Source organism: Magnolia sinica, chromosome 8 (assembly GCF_029962835.1).
Source record: "Magnolia sinica isolate HGM2019 chromosome 8, MsV1, whole genome shotgun sequence".
Taxonomy (NCBI): Eukaryota; Viridiplantae; Streptophyta; class Magnoliopsida; order Magnoliales; family Magnoliaceae; genus Magnolia; species Magnolia sinica.
The window spans coordinates 4,429,661-4,455,027 of record NC_080580.1 but is presented as its reverse complement, the minus strand read 5'-3'; the positions used below and the strand labels follow the sequence as shown (position 1 = coordinate 4,455,027).

The 25,367-nt window shown below is 41.1% G+C and overlaps 1 protein-coding gene across 2 annotated transcripts; it reads right to left on the bottom strand.

Annotated features, from left to right (window-relative positions):
* Positions 1-1,360: 1,360 nt before the first annotated feature.
* LOC131252652 (OVARIAN TUMOR DOMAIN-containing deubiquitinating enzyme 3) lies at positions 1,361-25,367 on the bottom strand. Of its 2 annotated transcripts, XM_058253310.1 has the most exons (9): positions 25,225-25,367; positions 24,997-25,150; positions 11,426-11,513; positions 10,247-10,310; positions 7,457-7,562; positions 7,266-7,320; positions 6,138-6,191; positions 2,317-2,434; positions 1,361-1,620 (listed from the first exon to the last, which is right to left on the bottom strand). In XM_058253310.1, exons 1-9 carry the CDS (start codon positions 25,253-25,255, stop codon positions 1,502-1,504), a joined length of 789 nt encoding a protein of 262 aa, XP_058109293.1. In that variant the 5' UTR covers positions 25,256-25,367; the 3' UTR covers positions 1,361-1,501. The 2 variants fall into 2 exon arrangements, with proteins under 2 accessions (XP_058109293.1, XP_058109294.1); XM_058253311.1 differs by lacking the exon at positions 1,361-1,620 and having other exon boundaries at positions 2,142-2,434; positions 25,225-25,366.

Here is a 25,367-nt window from a genome sequence, read left to right as displayed (position 1 = left end):
ATGGTGGACCCCATAAGATAACTGGTTAGGATTATCATACATGTGTCACTTTGTGGTACACAGTTTGGAGGCACGAAAATGACATGCCTCCAAAGGATATAGATTCTAAATTAGCACTTACAATACACGTGAGGGGAGCTATGGAGAGAGTACAAGAGTTGTAAACTAGGGTCCTATTTGAGGCCTAAACAAAAAGCGTTTTGGTCCAAACCGTAATTGGTTATGTGCTTTTGGATGCACTTTGCAAACCCAACAAAATCCAATTCGATTGGTTTTTGCCGACTAAAAGGCAGACTTGAAACTGCGTTTTCCGGCATCCACCTATCCGATTCTAACCTTTACATGTGGTGGAATCGTCTTGTGCCATATGCACTGAGATAATTTGGCTGACATGGTCAAAGCCCATTGAATCAAACAATGAAGTAGACCTTCCAAAGTGCATCAATCGAGATATTGTCTAAAATGATCATGTGAAAACATATGCCCATTCGGACGCCATGCCTGTTTGTCCTGCACTTGGGGGAAAAGTGCACCAACTCTATGTCAGGCAGAGAAACTCATTAAGTTTAAGCATATCAATAAACGGAGGAAAAGATACTTGTGAGGATTTTTCTTAGTAATGGCGAGCAAATCAGGATCAACCTAGCTTGAGAATCAGACGGGCATACCGTAGTATGTAGAAGTGCCTTCAACGACGGACTGGGTCCAAGTCCACTGGAAGGTGGTACGAGTGAACCTATCCACGCTCGGATCAATGGAGGAATCATAGCTAAACACATGAAATATCAAAGATGGAATTAAGTATGCATAGGGCTAAAATCCTTCCAATCAGAACTCCAAATAACCTATGAGTGAGTTAAACGATCACCATCCAAACAGGCCCTTATGCCCTTTCAACTGGTTAAAACAAATCTTGACACCATCTTGCCTCAGTCGTGACTTGGCTTTGGATCATAACCACATGATTAAAGAGTAAGTTGGAGATTAACGGTTTAAAGCAGTTCCTAATACCAGTTAAGGTGTAACAGTTTTATTTTATAATGAAAGAAATTTTCTATTTCCCTCCAAAATCATCCCCGCAAAGTAAACCTTCCCCGTTCAAATTTCTCCTCCCTGTTCCCTCTCTTTGTAGCAAGAAGAAGATACGAAGTTCTCATCAGCAATACTCAGATGGCATTTATATGCCATCCAATCCATTCATCTGATGTGACTTATTGTGATGAAATAATTCACACACACACACACACACACACACACACACACAACACTTCCAAAAATCAGTTGGTTCATATACCATGTGAATTTAGAGGTCATGTGGGTTGAATCGGCCTGATTTTTGGGAACAAGGCCAAACAAGGGTGGTGTAGCTAATGAAAATGGTGGATTTCATGCATGTTATTTCATTTACCTCAAAATAGAGAAAGTAACCCCAATAGGTACCTAGGTGAGGTATGAAGCATTTTCCTTTGGCGAGGGAATACGCATCTGCTGTAGAGGTTTGCTAATTCCTTATGCATGTGAAGCTGCGAACATCCACACACATGCCCATGTGAAATTTAAAACGCAACGTATCAGGTCTGGGCCTTTCCATAGGGTTGAAATAATGCTTACATCTTCTGCCTAAAATATCAGAAAATTTCAATAGTCAGGTTTGGCCACCCTATTCAAAGTACATCGACGATCGATTATTATTATTTTAACTCATTCTTTCGTTTGATGGTTGTGGCCCACATGAGGTGTGAAATGACCTTATTTTTGTGGCAGAAGGTATAGACAGGTACCCCACTTGATGAAAATGTGAGATCTCAGGCAGACATGTCACATTGTCATACATGTGCCCGAGTATGGATGTGTACAGGCTCCCGCATGTGCAGGTAGTATTAGCCAGCCTCTCTGTCTTAATAGGCATTGAGTTGGGAGAAGGAAGAGTTCTGCTACCTTCTAAGTTATTGTAGTTAGGATCTTAGGATCCGTCAGGATGTTGTGTTGTGCCTTGGGTCATGTTCTGTGATCCAATCCGCTAATCAGATGCTATGGATAGTTGGGTCATGTTCTATGATCCAATCCGCTAATCAGACACTATGGATAGTGGATTGTGGCTGTCTCAAACTTAAAGATTGCAAGACCCTAGACACTGACAATGGTCCAAATCATATGAACGGTTTGTGGTCATTGATCATGGCAATCTGTCCTCACATTTCAAAATCTCGGTGATATTTTTCACAATGATCACCATTAGAAGGTGCATCTACATGCAGTAAATGGGGAAGAAAATCCTGAAAAACTCTCAAATGAGTAGATCGTAGTGGTTCCTACCACTGTATAGCAGCCTCACCGGCTGCCTCGGTTTCTTCCCTTTCTTTGATGCCTTCCTGAACTCACCTCCATATTCAGCTATTGGTATAAAACCAGAGCCCCTGCTTCCCCTGCTATGCTGTTAAAAACATTGAGTGTAAGTAAGAAAAAAACAATAAGAAGAAGAAAAAAAAAAAAAACAAATGAGAAACATTGAATGACATTGGTCAAAGGTTGGATGATAATAAGAAAATGGAATTCTAAATAAAGGACTTTGCTAAGGCCACATGTGCATGCAATTCAGCTAATGCACACGCCACCACATATGTCAGCAGGGGTGGTGGGTGCAATATCCAAGCAATCCATCAGAAGGTTACTGCTATGCATATTCGCTGTCCCAAGAATCAGGTCAGTCTGCTACTCAGGTTGGCCATGTTACTGAACAAATTTACAGTCATGAAAAAATCAATCCAAGCTTTCTAACCTGTCAATATATTTCTAATATCATGGCACACCTACTGAATGGACCACCTTTATCATGGTTCAATAACATCTACACGGTTCAGGTCCACCTGATGGATGGTTGGATATTTTCATTTTTCAGCCACGCTGGCATACATGATGGCATGTAAATTAGTTGTTGTACACGCGTGTAGGCTCAACAAAGCTCCTAAACAAAATATCCAGCTTATGGAATCATGCAGCAAAAAGAAAATATCATAGATAACTCAGTCAAAATGGTTGAGTAGATAAAAACACATTAGATATGGCATTTTCCCTCATTGGGGCCCATTGTTGTCAAATCGCATATGCCATCGTATGTGACTGGCATATTGCTCTGGCTTTTTCTTTTTTTTGAAAAAATTAAAAAATATGTAAAACAAAAAAGGGAAAAATTGAAAAAATAAAAATAAATTAAAATTAGGAAAAACTTTGCCTAATTACTACAAGTGATTGGATTGAGTTCTTTTACCTATTTCATTGTAGTTTTGAGTGTTTGATACCATTAGACCATCTGTAAATTAAGTTATATATTTAACTACTTATATTATATTTACATAAAATTTAAATGGGAAGGGAGTTCTGACTCCTATAAGTTCCCTCTAATCCAATGGAAGGAGGTTTGTACTTTGTACCCCCTATAGCGAAGGAGGTGCTAATATTAAAGATCTCCATATTATGAACAAAGCCCTCCTAGGTAAGTGGGTTTGGCGTTTTTGTGTTGAGCCAGATAGCCTATGGAGAAGAATCATATTAGCAAAATATGGTACATCTTCTTCTCAATGGTGGATTAAGGATTTGGTTTTATACCGGAGCTCCTCTCTGTGGAGAGGGATTGCTAAATTATCTCCTCTCGTGCGTGATAGAACTTGCTTTTCCCTTGGCAATGGTCTTAAGATCAGATTCTGTTTGGATGTTTGGTCTGGGAATTCGATGTTGGCTGAGGACTTTCCCCTGCTCTTTGCCTTATCCCCTGATCACAACATTGCTGTCTCTAATTGTTTCTTTGAAAATGGATCTGGAGGAGTTTGGATTCCCCCTCTAAGAAGCGATCTTTCTGATGATGAATATCACGATATTTTACTTCTTCTTGCTCGTTTGCAGGAGTTTGCTCCCTGTCCTGCAAAGGAAGATTTGTTGCGTTGAAGACCATCCAGCTCAGGGGTGTTCACGGTTAGATCCTTCTATAGCCACCTTCAAGCCTGGGTGAATCCTTCCTCCTGTTGCCACACAGGTGCTCAGTGGTCCTATGGCCTCCCCCCAAAGGTGGCGGCTTTTGGTTGGATAGCAGCTAGGAATCGCATTCTCACGGTGGATAATCTGAAAAGGAGAGGTTTCGTGTTGTCGAATGTCAGTCTGCTATCAAGAGGAAGAAATGGTGGACCATCTCCTTATTCACTGCAATTTTATAGCTGATTTGTGGTGGAGTGTCTTTCGGTTAGCAGGAATTTCTTGGTCCATGCTTCCCTTTCTCAACAATTTGTTCTGCTGCTGGCACAGGGAGTCAGGAGGTGCTTTAGGGAAAAGAAAATGGCAGACCATTCTTTTGGCTGTTCTTTGGGCAGTGTGAGCTGAAAGAAATAATCGTTGTTTTAGGAATCAATCTGCATTTGAGCTGCGGTTTTTTCTAGGGTCTTTGTGCTTTTTAAGGACTGGGCCCCTTGAGGTTGGGGCTGCTTCTTGTCAGGCAGGGTAGTTTGTTCTCGTTTTTTCCTTTGTGTCTTGTTGGGCATTCGCCCTTTTCTTTGTTGTTTTTCCTTTTCGTGTTCTGCCCCTGTAGCTTTGACATTCTGGCTTTTTAAATAAATTTTCTTATCTCTAAAACAAAACAAAACAAACAGCATGTTACATTAAGAGAGAATTAATTATTAAAAACTTCGAACATAAATTTTTTATTGATAAATGATAACTTGAACAACTTAATAAGTTACAAGGTACAACTTGATTTACAATTACAATTTACAATTTACAAAAAAAAAAAGAAAGAAAAAAGAAGCACGACTTGCAAAGTTACAAGTTTCAACTTTTTGAGTTTTAAATTTAATATATAAAAAATAAACATACTAACACATGCTACTATACACATTTATGATGTCTAGATACATGGATTCAACGGTCTTTTTTTAAAATTATATATAACCATTGGATCTATCTCCGATGGAATATGGAGTAGGCATTTGCATACTTGCATATGCAATCGCATGCTTATTGCACCAAAAAGTATTCCATCGCATATTATCCTGGATCGCATATGCCATCCTTTTGGAAAAAATGGCATATGTGATCGCGCATGACAACAGTGACGGGGCCACAGGCTGAGATGGTCCAATATGATCTGAACCTTTCATGTTCTGGATTCTATTCTGTGGGCCACCATATGAAACTGATACTGAATGGATAATCCCGAACATCACTATGTATAGACAAATTTAGAACATTGAAGAGAATTTTCAGTGGCCCATGCTACACTCTAGAAGTCGATGGTCAGGCTCATTAAAAAAAAAAATTTGAAAGGTAACGGCAACTATATTAAAAAAGGAGGAACATAGCTTATTTGTGGTAAAGCCAAATAATTGAAGTGTGATTACGGCATCATAGCTTATTTGTGGTAAAGCCAAAAATATGTACGGTTCAAATCAAAGGACCATATACTGAGTTGCAAGACAGCAAAACAAACTCATGCACCTACATGACAGGGGCATTCGATTTAGTTCTAGGGAAGCATTATTTAACCGTGAGAATTGATCACCTACAGGTGCCTGTACCGCTAAGTGGCATATGGTGTTTTCAGCCACACACACGCACACGCACAAAATCACCTGTGGGCTTTCTTTTCTTTTCTTTCTTCTTTTTTTTTTTGGCTGAAAATGCCCTGTACTGCTATTAGCGGTAAAGGTGCCTGTAGGAGATCAGTTCTCTTTAACCCTTACTGATTGATTTGCATAAACCCATTTTCCATTTCGGCAATTGAAATAGAATGCTCAAGTACTGTTTCAATTCCCTAAATGGAAGATTGTTGCATGCAAATCAGTTGGGGCAGGTGCGGATTTCCTCATGGCAGCATTGCTTCGTTTGGTCCCAAGCCTGCTTATATGAGGATCACAGTCAAGTGGTTAACTTGGTCATGGTCATTGAACTTTTGACGAGCAATCGGGAAAGCCGGCCCCAAATAGGTTGGACAAGGCTATGAGGATGATGTACACACACGTGCACACACCACATATGTACACAATTCTTATGAATCCATCTCATGAATTGGCAATTGCCAATCTGCTGTCTCCTATCTATGATCTAGAATTTTGGAACCTCTGAACTACTGGAGGCTTGAGAAGAAAGAATACCTCCTGCTCAGGTATATAGACGATGATGGGCTGAGAGCACAATTTTGACAAGACCTGAGACAGAGACTTGCAGTTAGAATTTAAGATGCTATTATATAAGGCATTGCTCGGAAAATTTGAAATGTAATGGTACTGATTTTCAACAACAGGCATGCTCCAGTGGCACCTCTCCCACCGTAAATTTATGACGGTACTCAGAAGATGTGGGGCCCACTTGATGTGTTCATGGAATCCAACCTGTCCATAAGATGCATCACCTTAGGAAACCCATTGGACCCAAAACTCAGCCCATTTCAAAACTAAGGTGGGCAACAGTTAAGGGAACGAGATGGAAGGAAATGCCCACCCTTGAATTTCATAGGGCCCCACTTGAGTCACAAAACAGTCTACATTATGGCCTGCCCTTCATCTGGACTGGATGAAGGGTCTGAACAGCCTTGATTATACATACACAACATGGTGGACCCATCTCTGTAATCAATAGTGGGTGTTTGTCTAAATATGTTCCCTGTGCTATGGCCACCTTGGGCTTTGGGTGTTTCAGGTGACCATCTTATGGACGGGTTTGAGTCCGTGGGCACATCACTTTGGGCACCACATCTGCCTAGTACCACCATAAGCTTACAGCAGTACTGGTACCAATGGAGCACACCCCTTTCAACAAAGGCATCTAAGATAGCAGGCAGTGATGCAACAGATGAAGGGGACATTTGAATTGGTGGGGGCCCGTGGTACAATGATTCAAACCTTTAACACGATGACCTCACCTATTATGGCCTATTCACCAAAGAACCCCTTAGATTGGAAGTTCCAAGCTATAGAACAGTTGGCCCCTTTTTTTTCAATTGATGAACAGTTGCTGTATTTTCTTTCTTAAGCATATGCTCATTGGGAGTTGGGACAGCTATTGGTGGGTTCAGAGTTATCCATCCAGGGATTCCTCATGGATGGGCCATCCACAGTGACACCCAACATATCAACAGCTTGGATCACTGAACAATGGGCCCCACTTGTACAAACTGAGAGCCCGAATGAATCTGTACAAACACTTGGTCTGAGCAATGTATAACTCCTCACTCGTATATTTGAAACTGTTAGAATAAAATGTTGTACAGGTAGGGTACTCACCAACAATTCCGACTCTCCTCCCCAAAAATTAGCACTTCCAATACGTTGGCAGTATCTGCAACAAGTTATGAAAAGCTTAATGATTCTGCCATCATATAAATGGGAGAAAACAGAAGACTACAACTAAGAGCAATGAGTAAAATGATCTTCAATACATCTTGAAATTCCTGCAGAGTCATACAAATATTTACCTTTTCAAAGACTCATCAACAGTAATAGCAATAAGTGCTTCCTCATACTGAAGTCGTTCCTTTTCACTTCCACATATAACTTCTTTTACAGCCGTCCTCAACTCATCTGTGTCATTAGAGAAAACATTAAGACTACTTTCATTGCCGGTTAATGTTGGCGCATTCGAACGCATCAGAACTAGTGGATTCCATTTTTGGGCATTTGGCGTATTCCATTTTTGGGCATTTGGCATAAAGCTAGCAGGAGGACAATTGGAGTGGGTTTTAATTTTTCTTTCAAATCTGTGACAGGTGTCACAGGTCCTTACCCATGAAGCATGTATAAGCTGCTGCAAGCCGGCAGGGAACAGAGTTGTCTGCAAGACTGCAACACTGCATAAAACACCCAATCTCTATGGGGCCCACCACATCTTACATGTAAATCCACAGTCTATCAGTTGAGAACTGTTATTTGAACTGTACATACACAAGCAGACCTATAAAGAAGTCCAGGAGGCCACGCCAATGGGAACAATGTAAAAATGGCTCCTTAAACCTCCAAGTTTACACAGTGTGGCCCACCTAATTTCTGGACAATGTTGATTTTTACATATTCATTTTGTCATGGTGAATTACACCTGATTAATGAGTTTGATGAAAGATACACAGCATGGTAGCCCCACACATAAACCTATAGTTGGTATCCCATCCCCATTGTTCCCTGTGGTGTGGCCCACCTGAGTTGTGGATCTGGCTGATTTTTTGCCCCACGGCCTAGAATCAAAGTATAGAGCCTGATGGGCAGAGCGAATTTTACATATGCAACATGGAAAGCCCCCATAGAGCTTGGATTGCAGAAGATTCCTGTCCAGTCAGCAGCTATATCTTTGTCAGAGATCAGTAGCATTCCTGGAAACTGATACATCTTTTTTGTCTGAGACCATCAAAAGAAGGCAACTACTGGAGGACTTCAGCTTAAGGTTTCAAATTTGAAGCAATGGCAGTTCATTCAAATTCTAAGTCTACCAGATTCCATATTTACATCATCTCCAAGGAAATAAATGCTAGAGATATGCAAGCAAGTGTTTCTACAACTGAAACAATAAGCAGAATACACAACTAAATTTCATTTTGGACGTCTATATTGTATACATGGTTTTTAGACTAAGCATCTCAAATAAACTTGTCGTTCGTGAGTTGAATCACGTGATTGGGGGAGGGGGGGGGGGGGCAAGATTTCTCGCTTCAAAGGTGGCAAAATGCCTCAGGGATAGGCGTTTAGGTGCCTTTACCAAGATACTTAGCTTGAAAAGTGGGCTAAATGCCTCGTGCAGGCGTTTTTATGCCCTTCTAGTTTTTTCACGTGAAATGTGGTAAAATGTCTCAGGGATAGGCATTTAAGTGCCCCCACCAGGATTTTAGCTTGAAAAGTGGGTGCCTCAACGATAGGCATTTGGTGTCACCATAGATATATTTAGCTTGAATGATGGGTTAAATGCCTCAAGGATGGGCATTCCGGTGCCCTTATATTGATTTTTAGGTGGTAAAGTGGAGAAAATGCCCAAGGTTAGGCATTTTGGTGTTGTTGCAGAGATTCTTAGCATAAAAAGTAGGTAAAATGCTCAATAATAAGCATTTTCGTGCCCCTAGCAAGATTTTTAGCTTGAAATGGGGGCAAATGCCACAAGGATATGCTTTTTTACTTTCCTTTCCGAGATTTTTAGCTTGAAAAGTGGGCAAAATTCACCAAGGATACACATTTCAATGCCCTTACCGTGATATTTAGCTGCCCTTACATAGACTTTTAGCTTGAAAGCAGGCAAAATCGACCCTCCTGGGATAACTGAGAATTTATTAGAAAGGCATTTTGGTGGCCTTATATACTCTCAACATGAAATGTAGGCAAAATGCCCCAACAATGGGCATTTCGATGCCCTTCTGAGACTTTAGCTTGAAAGGACAAAATGCCTTAAGGACAAGCCTTTTGGTGCTCTTACATAGACTTTTAGCATAAAAAGCAGGCAAATTGCCCAAAGGAATTTTGGTATCCTTCCATAGACTTTTAGCTTGAATAGCGAGCAAAAAAACCCCAAGTATAGGCATTCCAATCCTAACCTTAATTTTTAGCTTTAAGGTGGGCAAAATGCCTCAAGTATAGGCATTTCACATCCCTCATAGAGATGTTTGGCTTGAAAAGTGTGCTATATGCCTTACAGATAGACATTTCGGTGCACTTACCTTCATTTTTAGCTTGAAATTTTTGGTGCCCCTACTAGGATTTTTGACATGAAAGGTGGGCAAAATACCTCAACGAATTTCGATGCCAAAATGCCTATCGCCAATATTTTTATCTTGTAAAGTGAGCAAAATGACTTAAGGATATGCATTTTGCAACTTTTGCTGACATTGTAGGTTAAAGTGGGGAAGATGCCCTAAGAATAGGCATTTATGTGCCACTTAAGGCATTTCTCCCAAATTTCAAAATTAGGTGCAGCGCAGATAGATGTTTTTCTTATGTAGGAAGCAAGATTTAAAGATACCTGATTAGCATAATAATAGTAACTGAAAATGAACAATGACTTACGATAAACTTCTGATAGATGGAAAACTACCTATTACGACAAAAATAAGCACCTATGTAGATCTTGGTTACCAAAGGCAGATGAAGCTGGAGCATGTGCATGAACACAAACAAAAAGGTAGAAAATAAGCTATTTTATAACCTGAAGCATTTAGGTGTCAAAAGATCCCAATGTGGGAGTGGCACCCTAAGACATGACTGTTGTGCAGATATGTCAAAGATAAGAGTACCTGCATCATCCTTCTCTTGCCACGGGGTAAGAGCAATTCCTTTGTTGATCGCCATTCCTTTTACCTATGGGTTCCATTTGCATTTTATATATCAGAACTGAGCTTCTTGCTGCAATAGAAGTAAGATCACATAAAACCCAATTGCACTAGAGAACAGGAGACAGAAACATTGACAAAATTATTCAGAAGCTATGGCACCACTTTAATACTTCCACTGAGGCAGAAATGGAAAAGCAATATTTTTTGCCAATATTCCATGAATTACCAAGGAGAGTTGATATATAAAACCTAGCCAAAATGATAGATAATTTAAAAAGGAGAAGAGAATAGCGCATGGGAATAGTGAAACAGCATATCTCAAACAATGACTTCATTTGAAATTCTGATTTTCTAGTTTAAACTTTCATTCATTAGCTGTTGACTTCATGATCGATGTAGATGTCCACTTTTTAAAGACCAAGAAAAGACATGGATTTAAGTCTCTTTAGCTAATCGATATAACAGTTCATAAGGCTTCAGAAAACCATAAAAACAGTTGTAGAAATGGCAACAACACAAAATTGTTATGTTAGTAAGATTACTACACATAATTGCCTTTTGTTTTTTTTAAATAACAGTCATCTTTCTACTACAATGGCGGTTACGTAAAGGAAAACGCTCTACCAGCCATGATTTAAAAAAAAGAAAAGAAAAAATAAAGCCAACATGATGAGAAATTCTGGCCTTTTTCTTTTTTTCTTTTTTGCTTTTTCTTCTTTTTTCAGAACATATCATAACAGTCCGTAGTTCACCATATTCGGGTACCAGAAACCTTGAATTCTATTTCCTGTATACTTGCATATGGTTATGATTAAAGTCCACTGAATTCTATAATTTTTCTTTCATGTAGCTTTTCTTTCTTTTTCTTCTGCTTCAATTACTATTTGGCTCAATCAATACAGTCCAACTGATCAGAAATTCACGCACCTACTGTAATAAGTCAGGTGAACAAATAAATACATAAGGTTTTTTTTTTTTTTCAGAGGTTCGATATGTTTCCATGTTATCCCAATTATATGAGTATTTTGTTTCAGAATACAAAATTAGAATAAAATATATAATATAAAAAGTTCTAACCTCTGAATGAACCATAAAAAATCATACAATTGAAATAGTACACATAAAAGAATGAGTTCTTACCAGTGCACGAAACAAACAACGTCCATCTCCTGTAACTTTTTGAACTGAGAAATGCTCTACTTTTTTCATTGCTGGTGAAATTCCGCCCCTAAAAGGAAAAAAGAAAAATACATAGAATGAAAGAAAAATACATAGAATGAGGTGTCTCCCTGATGGGACAAGTGTGGCCATTCAATCTTCGGCTTTCCATCAATTGAGCATGGACCTGCATCTTTTCTTGACCATCTAATTCCAGGCCAACCACTGAAGGGTTTGAATTTACCACAGTCAATACATTCAGGTGTCATCAGATCCACAACATGGATCACCAAACCATGGCCCCCATTGGTACAAACTTAAGGCCTAAGGAAGCTAAAGCATATTTCCTTTTTGTTTTGAATTGTAGCAGAACTTTATTATGAGAGAGAGAGGGAGAGAGAGAGAGTAGAACTATGAAAGAACACGAACAAAGGCCCAAAAAGCACATGAAAACAACAACTCACAGGGAAAAATGACGAGGAATCATCAAAATCAAGAAATATTGCCCTAACTGCACAATTTCCTCTTCTTTTTTTCTTTTTTTTTTTCCAAACAACACCCAGCAAAAGGCTCCTAAGCAAATGACCCAAGCAACCACTTTCCTCTGAGCCTTTTGAGAGACCTCTTGTGGTGGTTCAACTTTATTACCAAACGTCTTTGCAATGCTTCCAAATGGTTCGAAGCCCTACAAACAAAGCTACTCTCCACAAGGCTTTTCTCCTTGTTCCCAAAAACCCCCATTCCAGGCACAAAAAGGTCCTGATTGTCCCATGCCTCACCTATACCACCGTGAAGAGGTCAAAGAACATACACCAAACAATCCTCATAAAACTGCAAAATATAAACAAATGATTCTCCCACATTACAAAGGCAAAGAACACAGACATTTGTTATGGTCATCTATCCACTCATATGATTGCGAGTAAGCACCTTGTCCTTCCCAACTAGCCAACAAAAAGAATTTACCCATGGTGGCCCTGGTAAGACCACATCCAAGTTGTCAGTGCCACCTCCCTATTGCAGTCCCCTAATAACATATTGTAGACTTTACCGAGTCTTCCTCCAATGTAGGCTTCCACTACTTCAATCATTCCATGAGGCTAAGGAATTCTTCAATGCCATCTTCACTTGTAGTACTCCTAATATAGTTTCATCCAAAATGTTGGCGACCATGCCAACCACCTAAGATATTATAGCACTAAGAAACCATAACTTCTTTCTCAAACACCAGCCAGTACAAATGAGGAGTCCTGGTTAAAAAATCTACCACCAAACAACCTCCCAGAATTGCATTCAGGAGCCATCATGAATACTGAAAACGATCTCCTTGTTGAAGGGCTTTTCCGCCCTAAGCGCCACCACTTTCCATAATCCAAAGCCCTATATAAAGATGAAGCTCTGGCAAACAACCCCCTTTAGGAAACCCGTATTTGCACCAGATCACTTACTTTCCTAGAAAAGCAACATTCGTGATCTTCAACGACTTCATCTACCCTCCCTTTTTTTGACTTGTTGAAGTGTTAACAGTACTGCTACCAGTGTTATCGGTATCGCCGAGCTGGAGATATAGATAATATCGGGGATACTCTAAACAATGCTTGTTGGGCACATCCACACTTGTAGCAAGTGGCATTATTATGGTTGCATGTAGATCATTGTTTTATGAGGTTGTTTGGTTGTCACCTAGGATAATCATGGGAGATTGTAGATGGTCACCAGCAATTTCAGATGATAAATGCCCTCCACGTTGATAGTCGTTGCACCTATCTGTCAACCATCTATGTTTCTCCTGTGCCAGCAATGCAATTTGAAGTTCTTCAACCACTCTCCAATCGAACCTTTGACATCTCATTTTGAATGTTCTTCCTAAGCCCTCTGCAATAATGGGCAACCTATTGCACTTTTGGTTCCACCAAATCACACCTTAACGTTGGCTCATAATATTTCTGAGTATAATCCTCAACAATTAGGTAATATTGTTGCAGATCTTGAAGCTGCATGAACATCTTGGATTCATAACCTGGCAGAGTTTGCTTCATCTTGGCCTTCATTTCTCCCTGACTTGAAATGGGTGGAAGGCCACAGCACCAAAGATCTCATCACTGAGTTCCACCATTTCAGCGCTGGACCCTTAAGCCTCAGCACAACAAATTGTATCTTAACTTCTTCGACCATTTGAAACCATTCAAAGTAATTTTCCTGCAATTCTATCCAATTGTGGAAAACAATGAGCCTATGCTACCACTAAACTCTTCAATCTCCACTTTCACAAGATTACCTGTAGATGCCCAAGACCCTTGCCTAAGGTATTGGGGTTGTTGATACCCTGTATAAGTTTTGTGCTCACACATGTGATTCGCATCACCTCTACCATTCACATGTAGCCTGGCTCCCTAGAAGATCAGTTTCCTGACTCTTGCTTAGGATTAACCCAAGGATCTATAACATCTCTCATCCCGTTACTCTTTAGAGTTATCACTCGACTCACTTGACTGCTTGTCTTGCACTGTTCATCTTCAATTGATGCTAGTTGGCCATTCAACATGGCTCTGATACCAAAATAATGCAACTAGAATAAAAAATCAAAACTAATTGCAAAACTAAGAACTACGCCTCATGCTTGTTAGGTGAGCTGGAATAGACACTTTAGTGTGTCTGGGTGATCCAAGGTTCAATCCCCAGTAGTGTTACCTTTCAACCAAAAAAAAAAAACACTAAGAACTACATACCATATTGAATAAACAACACATGCAAAGATTCAAGAGGCAACACATGCAACCATCGAACTCGTTAAAAAAACTTTATTATGAGAGAGAGAGGGAGAGAGAGAGAGTAGAACTATGAAAGAACACGAACAAAGGCCCAAAAAGCACATGAAAACAACAACTCACAGGGAAAAATGACGAGGAATCATCAAAATCAAGAAATATTGCCCTAACTGCACAATTTCCTCTTCTTTTTTTCTTTTTTTTTTTCCAAACAACACCCAGCAAAAGGCTCCTAAGCAAATGACCCAAGCAACCACTTTCCTCTGAGCCTTTTGAGAGACCTCTTGTGGTGGTTCAACTTTATTACCAAACGTCTTTGCAATGCTTCCAAATGGTTCGAAGCCCTACAAACAAAGCTACTCTCCACAAGGCTTTTCTCCTTGTTCCCAAAAACCCCCATTCCAGGCACAAAAAGGTCCTGATTGTCCCATGCCTCACCTATACCACCGTGAAGAGGTCAAAGAACATACACCAAACAATCCTCATAAAACTGCAAAATATAAACAAATGATTCTCCCACATTACAAAGGCAAAGAACATGGACATTTGTTATGGTCATCTATCCACTCATATGATTGCGAGTAAGCACCTTGTCCTTCCCAACTAGCCAACAAAAAGAATTTACCCGTGGTGGCCCTGGTAAGACCACATCCAAGTTGTCAGTGCCACCTCCCTATTGCAGTCCCCTAATAACATATTGCAGACTTTACCGAGTCTTCCTCCAATGTAGGCTTCCACTACTTCAATCATTCCATGAGGCTAAAGAATTCTTCAATGCCATCTTCACTTGTAGTACTCCTAATGTAGTTTCATCCAAAATGTTGGCGACCACGCCAACCACCTAAGATATTATAGCACTAAGAAACCATAACTTCTTTCTCAAACACCAGCCAATACAAATGAGGAGTTGATGCGGACACAGGTGCATTCAAGGTGTACCAACGAAGAAAGCGCCAACCACAAGTGCCGTCCTTGTGGATAGGCAAATATTGAGGAGCTGAAGACCTTTCACATGTGATTGGACATATAGAAGACCCCACTTAGGGAAGACACATGTGAAGGAAGATTGGAGAAAGAAGACCGAGCGCCCAAACTTTCCCATATTTATGTTATTTGCACGTTTTTTGACTTAGTTAGGGGTCTTTTAGTAATCTTATATCTTTATTTGCTTATCCTAGGGGTATTTTGGTAATTTTATGTCTTTATTTGCTTATTTAAGTGGGGTAAAGCCCTAAACACGAATTTCAACTATTGATTAATGAAAAGCAAACCCTTTGGTTGCCTCATTCCTCTCTTCTCTCTAATGGTGCTTCTTCTCTCCCCTTGATCTTCTTCTTCTAATTTCTTCTTGTGCCCCTCCAACTTCCTCAAGGTAATAACTTTCTTTCTTCTATTTTTCAGTTTTGGCTAATTCCTCTTCGATCAAAATCTTGAGAACCGATCTAAACCCTAAATCCCCAAATTCTCAAATCCCTAATCCGAGAAACTTCTTGGTTTTTCGGACTAGTGATCTTCATTGATCGATTGGGTGTGACCATGCAAGATCGGGAGGTCTCATCCCTCGCCGGATCCAACCTAAGTAGTAATTGAATTCCATACTCCATGGTTGTAGTGATGGCCCGCTCCATTGCATGTTTCCTTTATGATTTTCTCAGTTATGATGATTACTGTTAGAATTTTAGATCATTTATTCCTTTTATTTCCGCTATTTAATTATCTCCATGAGCATGCATCATAATTAGGGCTGTCCTGCGTCAAATTTGGTATCAAAGCCTAGGCTTGCATGGTTTTTGTCTAGATCGAGTTATCAAATTAGGGTTTTGATTTTTAGGTTTAACTTAGGAAAGTTTCAGGTTTAGAAAGTTTTCAATTTTAGAAACTTTCCAATTTTATAAAGTTCCTAATCTGGAAAATTTCCATAGATTTGAGTTGTTTCCTGTTTCAACTTAATTGTGTCAGTTCATAGTAGTTTTGCATTCATCGCATTCATCTTGAAAGTCATAACACCTAGTAGTCTAGTTAGGTAGAGTTTGGTTCAAGTCTTCATTGTATGCCCACGAGAAGAGGTAGAGGTTTCGGACTTCAACCTACCATGAATAACGAGCAGTTATCTGAGCAACTTGCTCAATTGATACAAAAGATAACCGCCCTAGAAGCGGGTCAAAGGCGTGAGTTTGCCCGCCTTGAGAACCAAATTACCACTACCATGACTAAGGTGGAGCAACTAGAGGCGTCCCAAAAGGAAAACCCCGCTATAGGGGAAGATGCGCACTCCCAAGTGGAAGGAATCATTGAAGAACGTGCTGCCACATGTGGTGGTAGTGAGGATAGAGATCGTGGTAACGGTCGTGGTGTGATGCGAGAGGCACGAGCCACATGTGGTCATCAAGACCGTTATGATCCAGATGAGCGTGCGATGAAGAGTGTGAGAGTTGAGGCCCCGAGTTTTGATGGACGCTTGGATCCCAAGGCATTCCTTGACTGGGTTGCTGACATGGACCACTACTTTGAGTGGTATGGCATGTCAGAAAACCGTCAAATGCGGTTTGCTAAGATGAAGCTTGTGGGTCAAGCCAAGCTCTTCTGGACCAACACCGAGCGTAGGATAGAGAGAGTTGGTAGAGCCCCTATCACACATTGGTATGAGATGAAAGAGAAGTTGAAGGAGAAGTACCTTCCTCTCTCATACCATCAGAAGCTTCTTGACCAATGGCAATCCTTACGCCAAGGGTCAATGCCTGCCGCTGACTACATCGCTAAATTTGAAGAGTATGTGATGCGATGTGATATCCGAGAAGACCTTCTAGTAACGCTCTCGCGTTTTAAGACGGGCCTTTGTGCGGATCTTCAGCGCAAGCTTATTACTCGGCCCTTAACGGACTTAGATGAAGCATATCAAGTCGTGCAGGAGTTAGAACAGTATCTGAAGGCTCCTGTCTTTCGTCGTTTCGAGTCCCGAGACTCCAATGCTAGATCTAGTTCCCAAGGAACTAAACCTAATATTGGTAATCAACCTAGGGCACAGGCGACCATTCCGCCTAGGCCTAGGGAGGACAAGGGCAAAGGGGTTCTTGGTGCCGGTCCTAGTAACATGAGCCAAGTGAGGTGCTATGAGTGTGGCAACCTTGGCCACATGTCTAATCAGTGTCCTACGAAGAGCCGTGGGAGAGCCTTAGTTATAGGCGAGTCCCACGAGGGTGGAGATGACCAGGGTGATTATGAAGTTGAAGAGTATCACCCTGAAGGAGGACTTACTGATGAAGAAGTGGATGGAGAAGCAACGCTTGCAGTAGTCAGGCGTGTGTTAGCTCAGTCTAGAAGTAGTGCTGACTGGCGTCGAAGCACTATCTTCTACACTATTGCCAAGTGTGGTGAAAAGAATTGTAAGGTGATAGTGGACAGTAGAAGTTGTCAGAATGTGATTTCCACTAGCACCTTAGATCGCTTAAAACTAAAATCCACACCTCATCCAGACCCGTATAAAGTTTCTTGGGTTGACAAGACATCCCTACCTGTCACCCAACAATGTCTAGTCCCCATCGAGTTTGGGTCATACAAAGAGTCCCTGTGGTGTGATGTTTTACCTATGGATGTGGGACATGTTATCCTAGGTAGACCGTGGCTATTCGATAATGATGTCACGATCTTTGGCCGTTCGAATGCGTGTACTTTTATGTATAATGGTAAAAAGATCAAACTTAATCCCATGCCACCTGAGAATACACTAGGGAAGAAGAAGGATGAGAAGGCAAGTGAGCCTAGAGAAATGGGGAAATCCAAACCTAAGTCTTTACATATAATCAAGAGAGTTTGAAAAAGAGGCTAAGGAGGATTCTATGGTGTATGCCCTTGTGGCTAGAGAAATTACACCTGAGGTTCCATCAGAGTTGCCCTGTGAGGTGACCTCGGTCCTGAAGGAATACAGTTATGTATTTCCTGAAGACTTACCGAATGAGTTGCCACCTATGAGGGACATACAGCATGCCATTGATCTTGTCCCAAGGTCTACTTTACCGAACCTTCCTCACTACAGGATGAACCCTGCAGCGCATGCAGAGTTGAAGAAGCAAATTGATGAGCTTCTGCAAAAGGGTTTCATCCAAGAGAGTATGAGCCCGTGTGTCGTGCCTGCATTGTTGACGCCAAAGAAAGACGGCACGTGGCGCATGTATGTGGACAGTCGTGCCATAAACAAAATTACTGTCAAGTATAGGTTCCCTATACCTAGACTTGATGATATGCTTGACATGATGGCCAGGTCTACTATATTCTCTAAGATAGACCTCAAGAGTGGATATCACCAAATTCGTATACGCCCAGAAGATGAGTGGAAGACAGCGTTTAAGACGAAAGATGGGCTATATGAGTGGTTGGTCATGCCATTCGGCTTGACTAATGCACCCAGTACTTTCATGCGGGTGATGACACAAACTTTGAGGCCGTTCATGGAAAAATTCCTAGTGGTGTACTTTGACGATATTCTTATTTATAGTACCACTAAGGAATCACACCTTGAACATTTAAAGAAGGTCTGTAGTGTCCTTAGGAAGGAAAAGTTGTACGTTAATCTTAAGAAATGTGCATTCATGTCTAACCAAGTTGTGTTCTGGATTTATAGTGTCATCTGAAGGGATGCAGGCAGACCCTGAAAAAGTCAGGGCCATAGTTGAGTGGCCAGAACCAAGGAACATTCATGAGGTGCGAAGTTTTCACGGCCTAGCAACTTTTTATCATCGGTTCATTAGGGGTTTTAGCACGATCATGGCTCCCATTACCGAGTGCATGAAAAAGGGAGAGTTCATGTGGTCTAAAGCCGCCGTCAAGGCTTTTAAAGAAATTAAGGGCAAGATGGTGGAAGCTCCTGTCATGCGTCTACCTGACTTTTCTAAAGTCTTTGTAGTAGCGTGCGATGCGTCTGGTGTCGGTATAGGTGGAGTGTTGAGTCAAGAAGGACACCCAGTGGCCTATTTCAGTGAGAAACTGAATGAGGCAAAACAAAAATACTCCACTTACGACAAAGAATTTTATGCGGTAGTGCAATCCCTGAGACATTGGCGACACTACCTCCTACCGCAAGAATTCGTTTTGTTTTCTGACCATGAGGCTTTGAGATATTTGCATTCTCAGAAGAAACTCAACCCAAGGCATGCCAAGTGGGTAGTGTTTCTTCAGGAATATTCGTTTGTTTTGAAACACAAGGCCGGGTTGAAAACAAACCAGTGGATGCCCTTAGTAGGAGAGTGGCGTTGCTCAACTCCTTGAGTGTAGAGGTAGTCGGATTTGAGCAACTGAAAAATGAATACCCCATATGTCCTGATTTTGGGGGTACTTACGCGTCGCTCTCTAGTGACCAGCATATTATGGGTGAATATGTTCTTAAAGATGGCTTTCTTTTCAAGGGAGACAGACTTTGTATTCCCCGTATGTCCCTTCGTGAATTCCTCATCTGGGAGCTTCATTCAGGAGGGATAGCTGGCCATTTTGGTCGTGATAAGACCATTGCCCTCGTGGAAGATCGTTTCTATTGGCCAAGCCTCAAGCGAGACGTAGCCAAAGTTTTAGGGCAGTGTCGAACATGTCAGCTGGCAAAGCAAAGAAAGCAAAATACCGGGTTGTACACGCCATTGCCAGTGCCACATGCTCCATGGCAGGACATTAGTATGGACTTCGTGCTCGAGCTTCCCAAGACTATAAAAAAGCACGATTCCGTTTTTGTCATTGTGGACCGTTTTTCTAAAATGGCGCATTTCCTCCCATGTTCGAAGACGTCAGATGCGTCTCATGTTGCTCGTATCTTTTTTGATGGTGTGGTGCGTCTCCATGGGTTACCTAAAACCATAGTGTCTGATCGTGATGTTCAATTTACTAGCTATTTTTGGAAGACACTGTGGCACATTATGGGAACTCGTTTGCAATTTTCTACTGCTTACCACCCACAAACAGATGGTCAAACTGAAGTGGTAAACCGTAGCCTTGGAAATCTTCTACGTTGTCTAGTGGGTGAACATGTTAAGACTTGGGACCTAATTTTACCAACTGCTGAACTTGCTTATAATGGGTCAGTTAATAGATCTACAGGGTTGAGTCCTTTTGAAATTGTAAGTGGTTATAAACCTAGAATGCCCATAGATCTCTTACCTATGTCTGTTACCCAAAGGTCTTCTGAGTCAGCCGATGCATTCGCACGCCATATTCATGATTTGCATACACATATTAGACAGCGGTTAAATAAGAGCAATGATGATTATAAAGTTTCAGCTGATTCTCATCGTAGAGTGCAAGAATTTCAAGAAGGAGACTATGTAATGGTGCGAATAAGGCCAGAGCGATTCTCTCAAGGATCAGCAAAGAAATTACAAGCGCGTAATGCTGGACCATTCAAGATATTACAAAAGGTTGGGTCCAACGCGTATCGGGTTGACCTTCCATCTGAAATGAGCATTAATCCAACTTTTAATGTGGAAGATCTAGTCCGTGCCTATACTCTCATTGTTGATACATCGTCCCTTTCATAGCCTTTTTCTGAGTTTGCTACCCAACCCCTTCCACCCCCTCCTCCAGCCATTACCCATAAAGAAGCAATTGAGGAAATCTTGGATGACGAGATAGTATCCACGAGAGATGGGGGTTTCCAAAGGTATCTTGTCAGGTGGAAAAACAAGCCATCGTCTGAATCTACGTGGCTGTCGGGCGACGCATTGCAGGGTATTGATCCAGATCTACTTGAGCGCTACAAAAGTTTCAACTCGTCGGGGTCGAGTTTTTCTCACCCGAGGGGAATTGATGCGGACACAGGTGCATTCAAGGTGTACCAACGAAGAAAGCGCCAACCACAAGTGTCGTCCTTGTGGATAGGCGAATATTGAGGAGCTGAAGACCTTTCACATGTGATTGGACATATAGAAGACCCCACTTAGGGAAGACACATGTGAAGGAAGATTGGAGAAAGAAGACCGAGCGCCCAAACTTTCCCATATTTATGTTATTTGCACGTTTTTTGACTTAGTTAGGGGTCTTTTAGTAATCTTATATCTTTATTTGCTTATCTTAGGGGTATTTTAGTAATTTTATGTCTTTATTTGCTTATTTAAGTGGGGTAAAGCCCTAAACACGAATTTCAACTATTGATTAATGAAAAGCAAACCCTTTGGTTGCCTCATTCCTCTCTTCTCTCTAATGGTGTTTCTTCTCTCCCCTTGATTTTCTTCTTCTAATTTCTTCTTGTGCCCCTCCAACTTCCTCAAGGTAATAACTTTCTTTCTTCTATTTTTCAGTTTTGGCTAATTCCTCTTCGATCAAAATCTTGAGAACCGATCTAAACCCTAAATCCTCAAATTCTCAAATCCCTAATCCAAGAAACTTCTTGGTTTTTCGGACTAGTGATCTTCATTGATCGATTGGGTGTGACCATGCAAGATCGGGAGGTCTCATCCCTCGCCGGATCCAACCTAAGTAGTAATTGAATTCCATACTCCATGGTTGTAGTGATGGCCCGCTCCATTGCATGTTTCCTTTATGATTTTCTCAGTTATGATGATTACTGTTAGAATTTTAGATCATTTATTCCTTTTATTTCCGCTGTTTAATTATCTCCATGAGCATGCATCATAATTAGGGCTGTCCTGCGTCAGGAGTCCTGGTTAAAAAATCTACCACCGAACAACCTCCCAGAATTGCATTCATGAGCCATCATGAATACTGAAAACGATCTCCTTGTTGAAGGGCTTTTCCACCCTAAGCGCCACCACTTTCCATAATCCAAAGCCCTATATAAAGATGAAGCTCTGGCAAACAACCCCCTTTAGGAAACCCGTATTTGCACCAGATCACTTACTTTCCTAGAAAAGCAACATTCGTGATCTTCAACGACTTCATCTACCCTCCCTTTTTTTGACTTGTTGAAGTGTTAACAGTATTGCTACCAGTGTTATCGGTATCGCCAAGCTGGAGATATAGATAAAATCGGGGAGACTCTAAACAATGCTTGTTGGGCACATCCACACTTGTAGCAAGTGGCATTATTATGGTTGCCTGTAGATCATTGTTTTATGAGGTTGTTTGGTTGTCACCTAGGATAATCATGGGAGATTGTAGATGGTCACCAGCAATTTCAGATGATAAATGCCCTCCACGTTGATAGTCGTTGCACCTTTCTGTCAACCACCTATGTTTCTCTTGTGCCAGCAATGCAATTTGAAGTGCTTAAACCACTCTCCAATCGAACCTTTGGCATCTCATTTTGAATATTCTTCCTAAGCCCTCTGCAATAATGGGCAACCTATTGCACTTTTGGTTCCACCAAATCACACCTTAACGTTGGCTCATAATATTTCTGAGTATAATCCTCAACAATTAGGTAATATTGTTGCAGATGTTGAAGCTGCATGAACATCTTGGATTCATAACCTGGCAGAGTTTGCTTCATCTTGCCTTCATTTCTCCCTGACTTGAAATGGGTGGAAGGCCACAGCACCAAAGATCTCATCACTGAGTTTCACCATTTCAGCGCTGGACCCTTAAGCCTCAGCACAACAAATTGTATCTTAACTTCTTCAACCATCTGAAACCATTCAAAATAATTTTCCTGCAATTCTATCCAATTGTGGAAAACAATGAGCCTATGCTACCACTAAACTCTTCAATCTCCACTTTCACAAGATTACCTGTAGATGCCCACGACCCTTGCCTAAGGTATTGGGGTTGTTGATACCCTGTATAAGTTTCGTGCTCATACATGTGATTCGCATCACCTCTACCATTCACATGTAGCCTGGCTCCCTAGGAGATCAGTTTCCTGACTCTTGCTTAGGATTAACCCTAGGATCTATAACATCTCTCATCCCGTTACTCTTTAGAGTTATCACTCGACTCACTTGACTGCTTGTCTTGCACTGTTCATCTTCAATTGATGCTAGTTGGCCATTCAACATGGCTCTAATACCAAAATAATGCAACCAGAATAAAAAATCGAAACTAATTGCAAAACTAAGAACTACGCCTCATGCTTGTTAGGTGAGCTGGAATAGACACTTTAGTGTGTCTGGGTGATCCAAGGTTCAATCCCCGATAGTGTTAGCTTTCAACCAAAAAAAAAACACTAAGAACTACATACCATATTGAATAAACAACACATGCAAAGATTCAAGAGGCAACACATGCAACCATTGAACTCGTGAAAAAAAAAAAAAAGGACAACCTTCTCTTCTTTCCTTAATATTCAAGCTCTAAAGGGATGCCTTTCTAGAGCTTGAATATTAATATAGACCTTTTATATTTATTTTAAGACAAAACTAAAATTTAAAATTTAAAAAAAAAAAAAAAAAAAATGCAAGCTCCTTCACATGGACCCCATGTTGGGCTCACATGTGATCATGTGGGACCCACGCTTATAATCAAGTGGGGTACAAATGTGAGGCTCAAGATTTACTTGCATCAACAATGCCCCAAGCTACAAGCTTCCATCCTCAACCCAAAATCTCCAAAGCCACTTCCCTGGCAAAGCAAAATTCATTATTTTCAACAACTTCATCCTCCCTCCCTTGCTCTTTTAAGTCTACACCCCTCTTCCCATTCCACAATGTGAGATTTATGATTTCAAGGGAGATCATGAGTTCGAGTTTTATTGACACTGTAGGAAATAAAATATTGAAAACATCCTTGCACTTATAGAATGTCAAGAGTGGCTTAAAGGCGCATACCATTGTAAGCTTCTTGAAGATGGTCGAAGCCTCCCAAATGTACAAGGGATTTGGCCACATTACCCTGAGATTCAATTAAGCCTAGCTCAATTGAGTCTTCTAGTGAGCTTACACTACTCGGCAAACACATGGTACTTGAATTCTGCTCTAGATGCCCAAAACAACTTGACAAGAAGGAAAATGGAAGTTGAATTGGTTCCAACACCTATCTCCATCTTCTCTTATGGAAGGATATAAACTATTCAATTAATAAAATGCAGTCTCAATCAAGGTGTTCCAAAATGGTAACGGTGGCCATAACAGCCATTATGGCCCCCGTATTGGCCATTACGGCCCCTTTTTATTTTATGAAAAAAACTGTTACATAACCATTATGGGACTGTTATGGGGCCATTACGGGGCTGTTACAGGGCCTTTACGGCCTGTTTTTTCTGTAACGGCTGTTTCGACCCCGTAATGCGTAACTGTTATGACCGTTACTGTTACATGATGGCCGTTACGGCTGTTACGTAACCGTTTTGAATACCTTGGTCTCAATACAATGCAGTGATTGCAGGATGCTTCAGGGTCAGGGTGGGCTTGGAGACTTGATGACTTGTTATCCACCTAGCTGGACTTGAGGCCCAACAGCTAGGTCCATCTAGAAAAGAGTTAGGTCATGATGGAGGATCAATAGCCCAGCTCGGCCCTGCCGCGATGTGCACGTGCCAAGTGCCAAGTGTGCCACAAAAGCACCACAATGCACCCCAAGCAACTCTACAACCCACTGCTCACGCACGCGTGCATGCACTCAGTGCTTTGCACCTCGCTAGACCACCATTTATATACTGAAATCTTGAGCAATAGGTATATTGGAAGGGTCCTATATAAACAACATTTCAACTCCACTTCACTTCCAATGTGGAACTAAAACAAGTTTTCAAAAAAAAAAAAAAATCTATACAGAGAAATTTTTAAAACGAATTTAACAGATGCTACATGCATTCTCATATAATTTCTCGGAAAGTCGTGGAGATTTTCAAAATCTAGAAAAAAAAAATGCTTTAATAAGAAAAAATACTGAATTTTCAAGAAAGAAAGAACTTACAGAGAGGATCCGATTCTGGCGAAGAACTGATGACGACCATTGCTGAAAAAAGGCGGGGAAGGTATCTGGAATTTTGATGTTGGGATCGGACAAGTAGGGGAAGATACGAGCTCGAATTTCGCGCTTCCGTCCTTCAGCTGCTCGAGGAGAAGCTCTGACAGAGAGAGAGAGAGTCCCGGCGCAGGTTAGTGCAATTCGTTTCACGCAGAGAGAGAGAGAGAGAGGTACCGTTTAAAGGCTTGTGAGGAGGAGGCGCCATAGAAATGCAGGGGGGAAGAACTGGCGACGGAGGAGAATGGGATTTTTGTAGCCTAATCCTGAGACAGAGATGCTAACGCGACTCGCGCGACTGATATGGACAAAGAAGCCTC

Excerpts from the sequence above, each read along its gene's own strand:
- LOC131252652 (XM_058253310.1), bottom strand. The coding sequence starts at position 25,255 with ATGGCGCCTCCTCCTCACAAGCCTTTAAACG. Across the intron at positions 11,514-24,996 it reads GCCAGAATCGGATCCTCTCT|GGGCGGAATTTCACCAGCAA; the intron begins GTAAGTTCTTTC and ends TTTTCCTTTTAG. Across the intron at positions 7,563-10,246 it reads GCAAGAGAAGGATGATGCAG|ATGAGTTGAGGACGGCTGTA; the intron begins GTACTCTTATCT and ends CTAATGACACAG.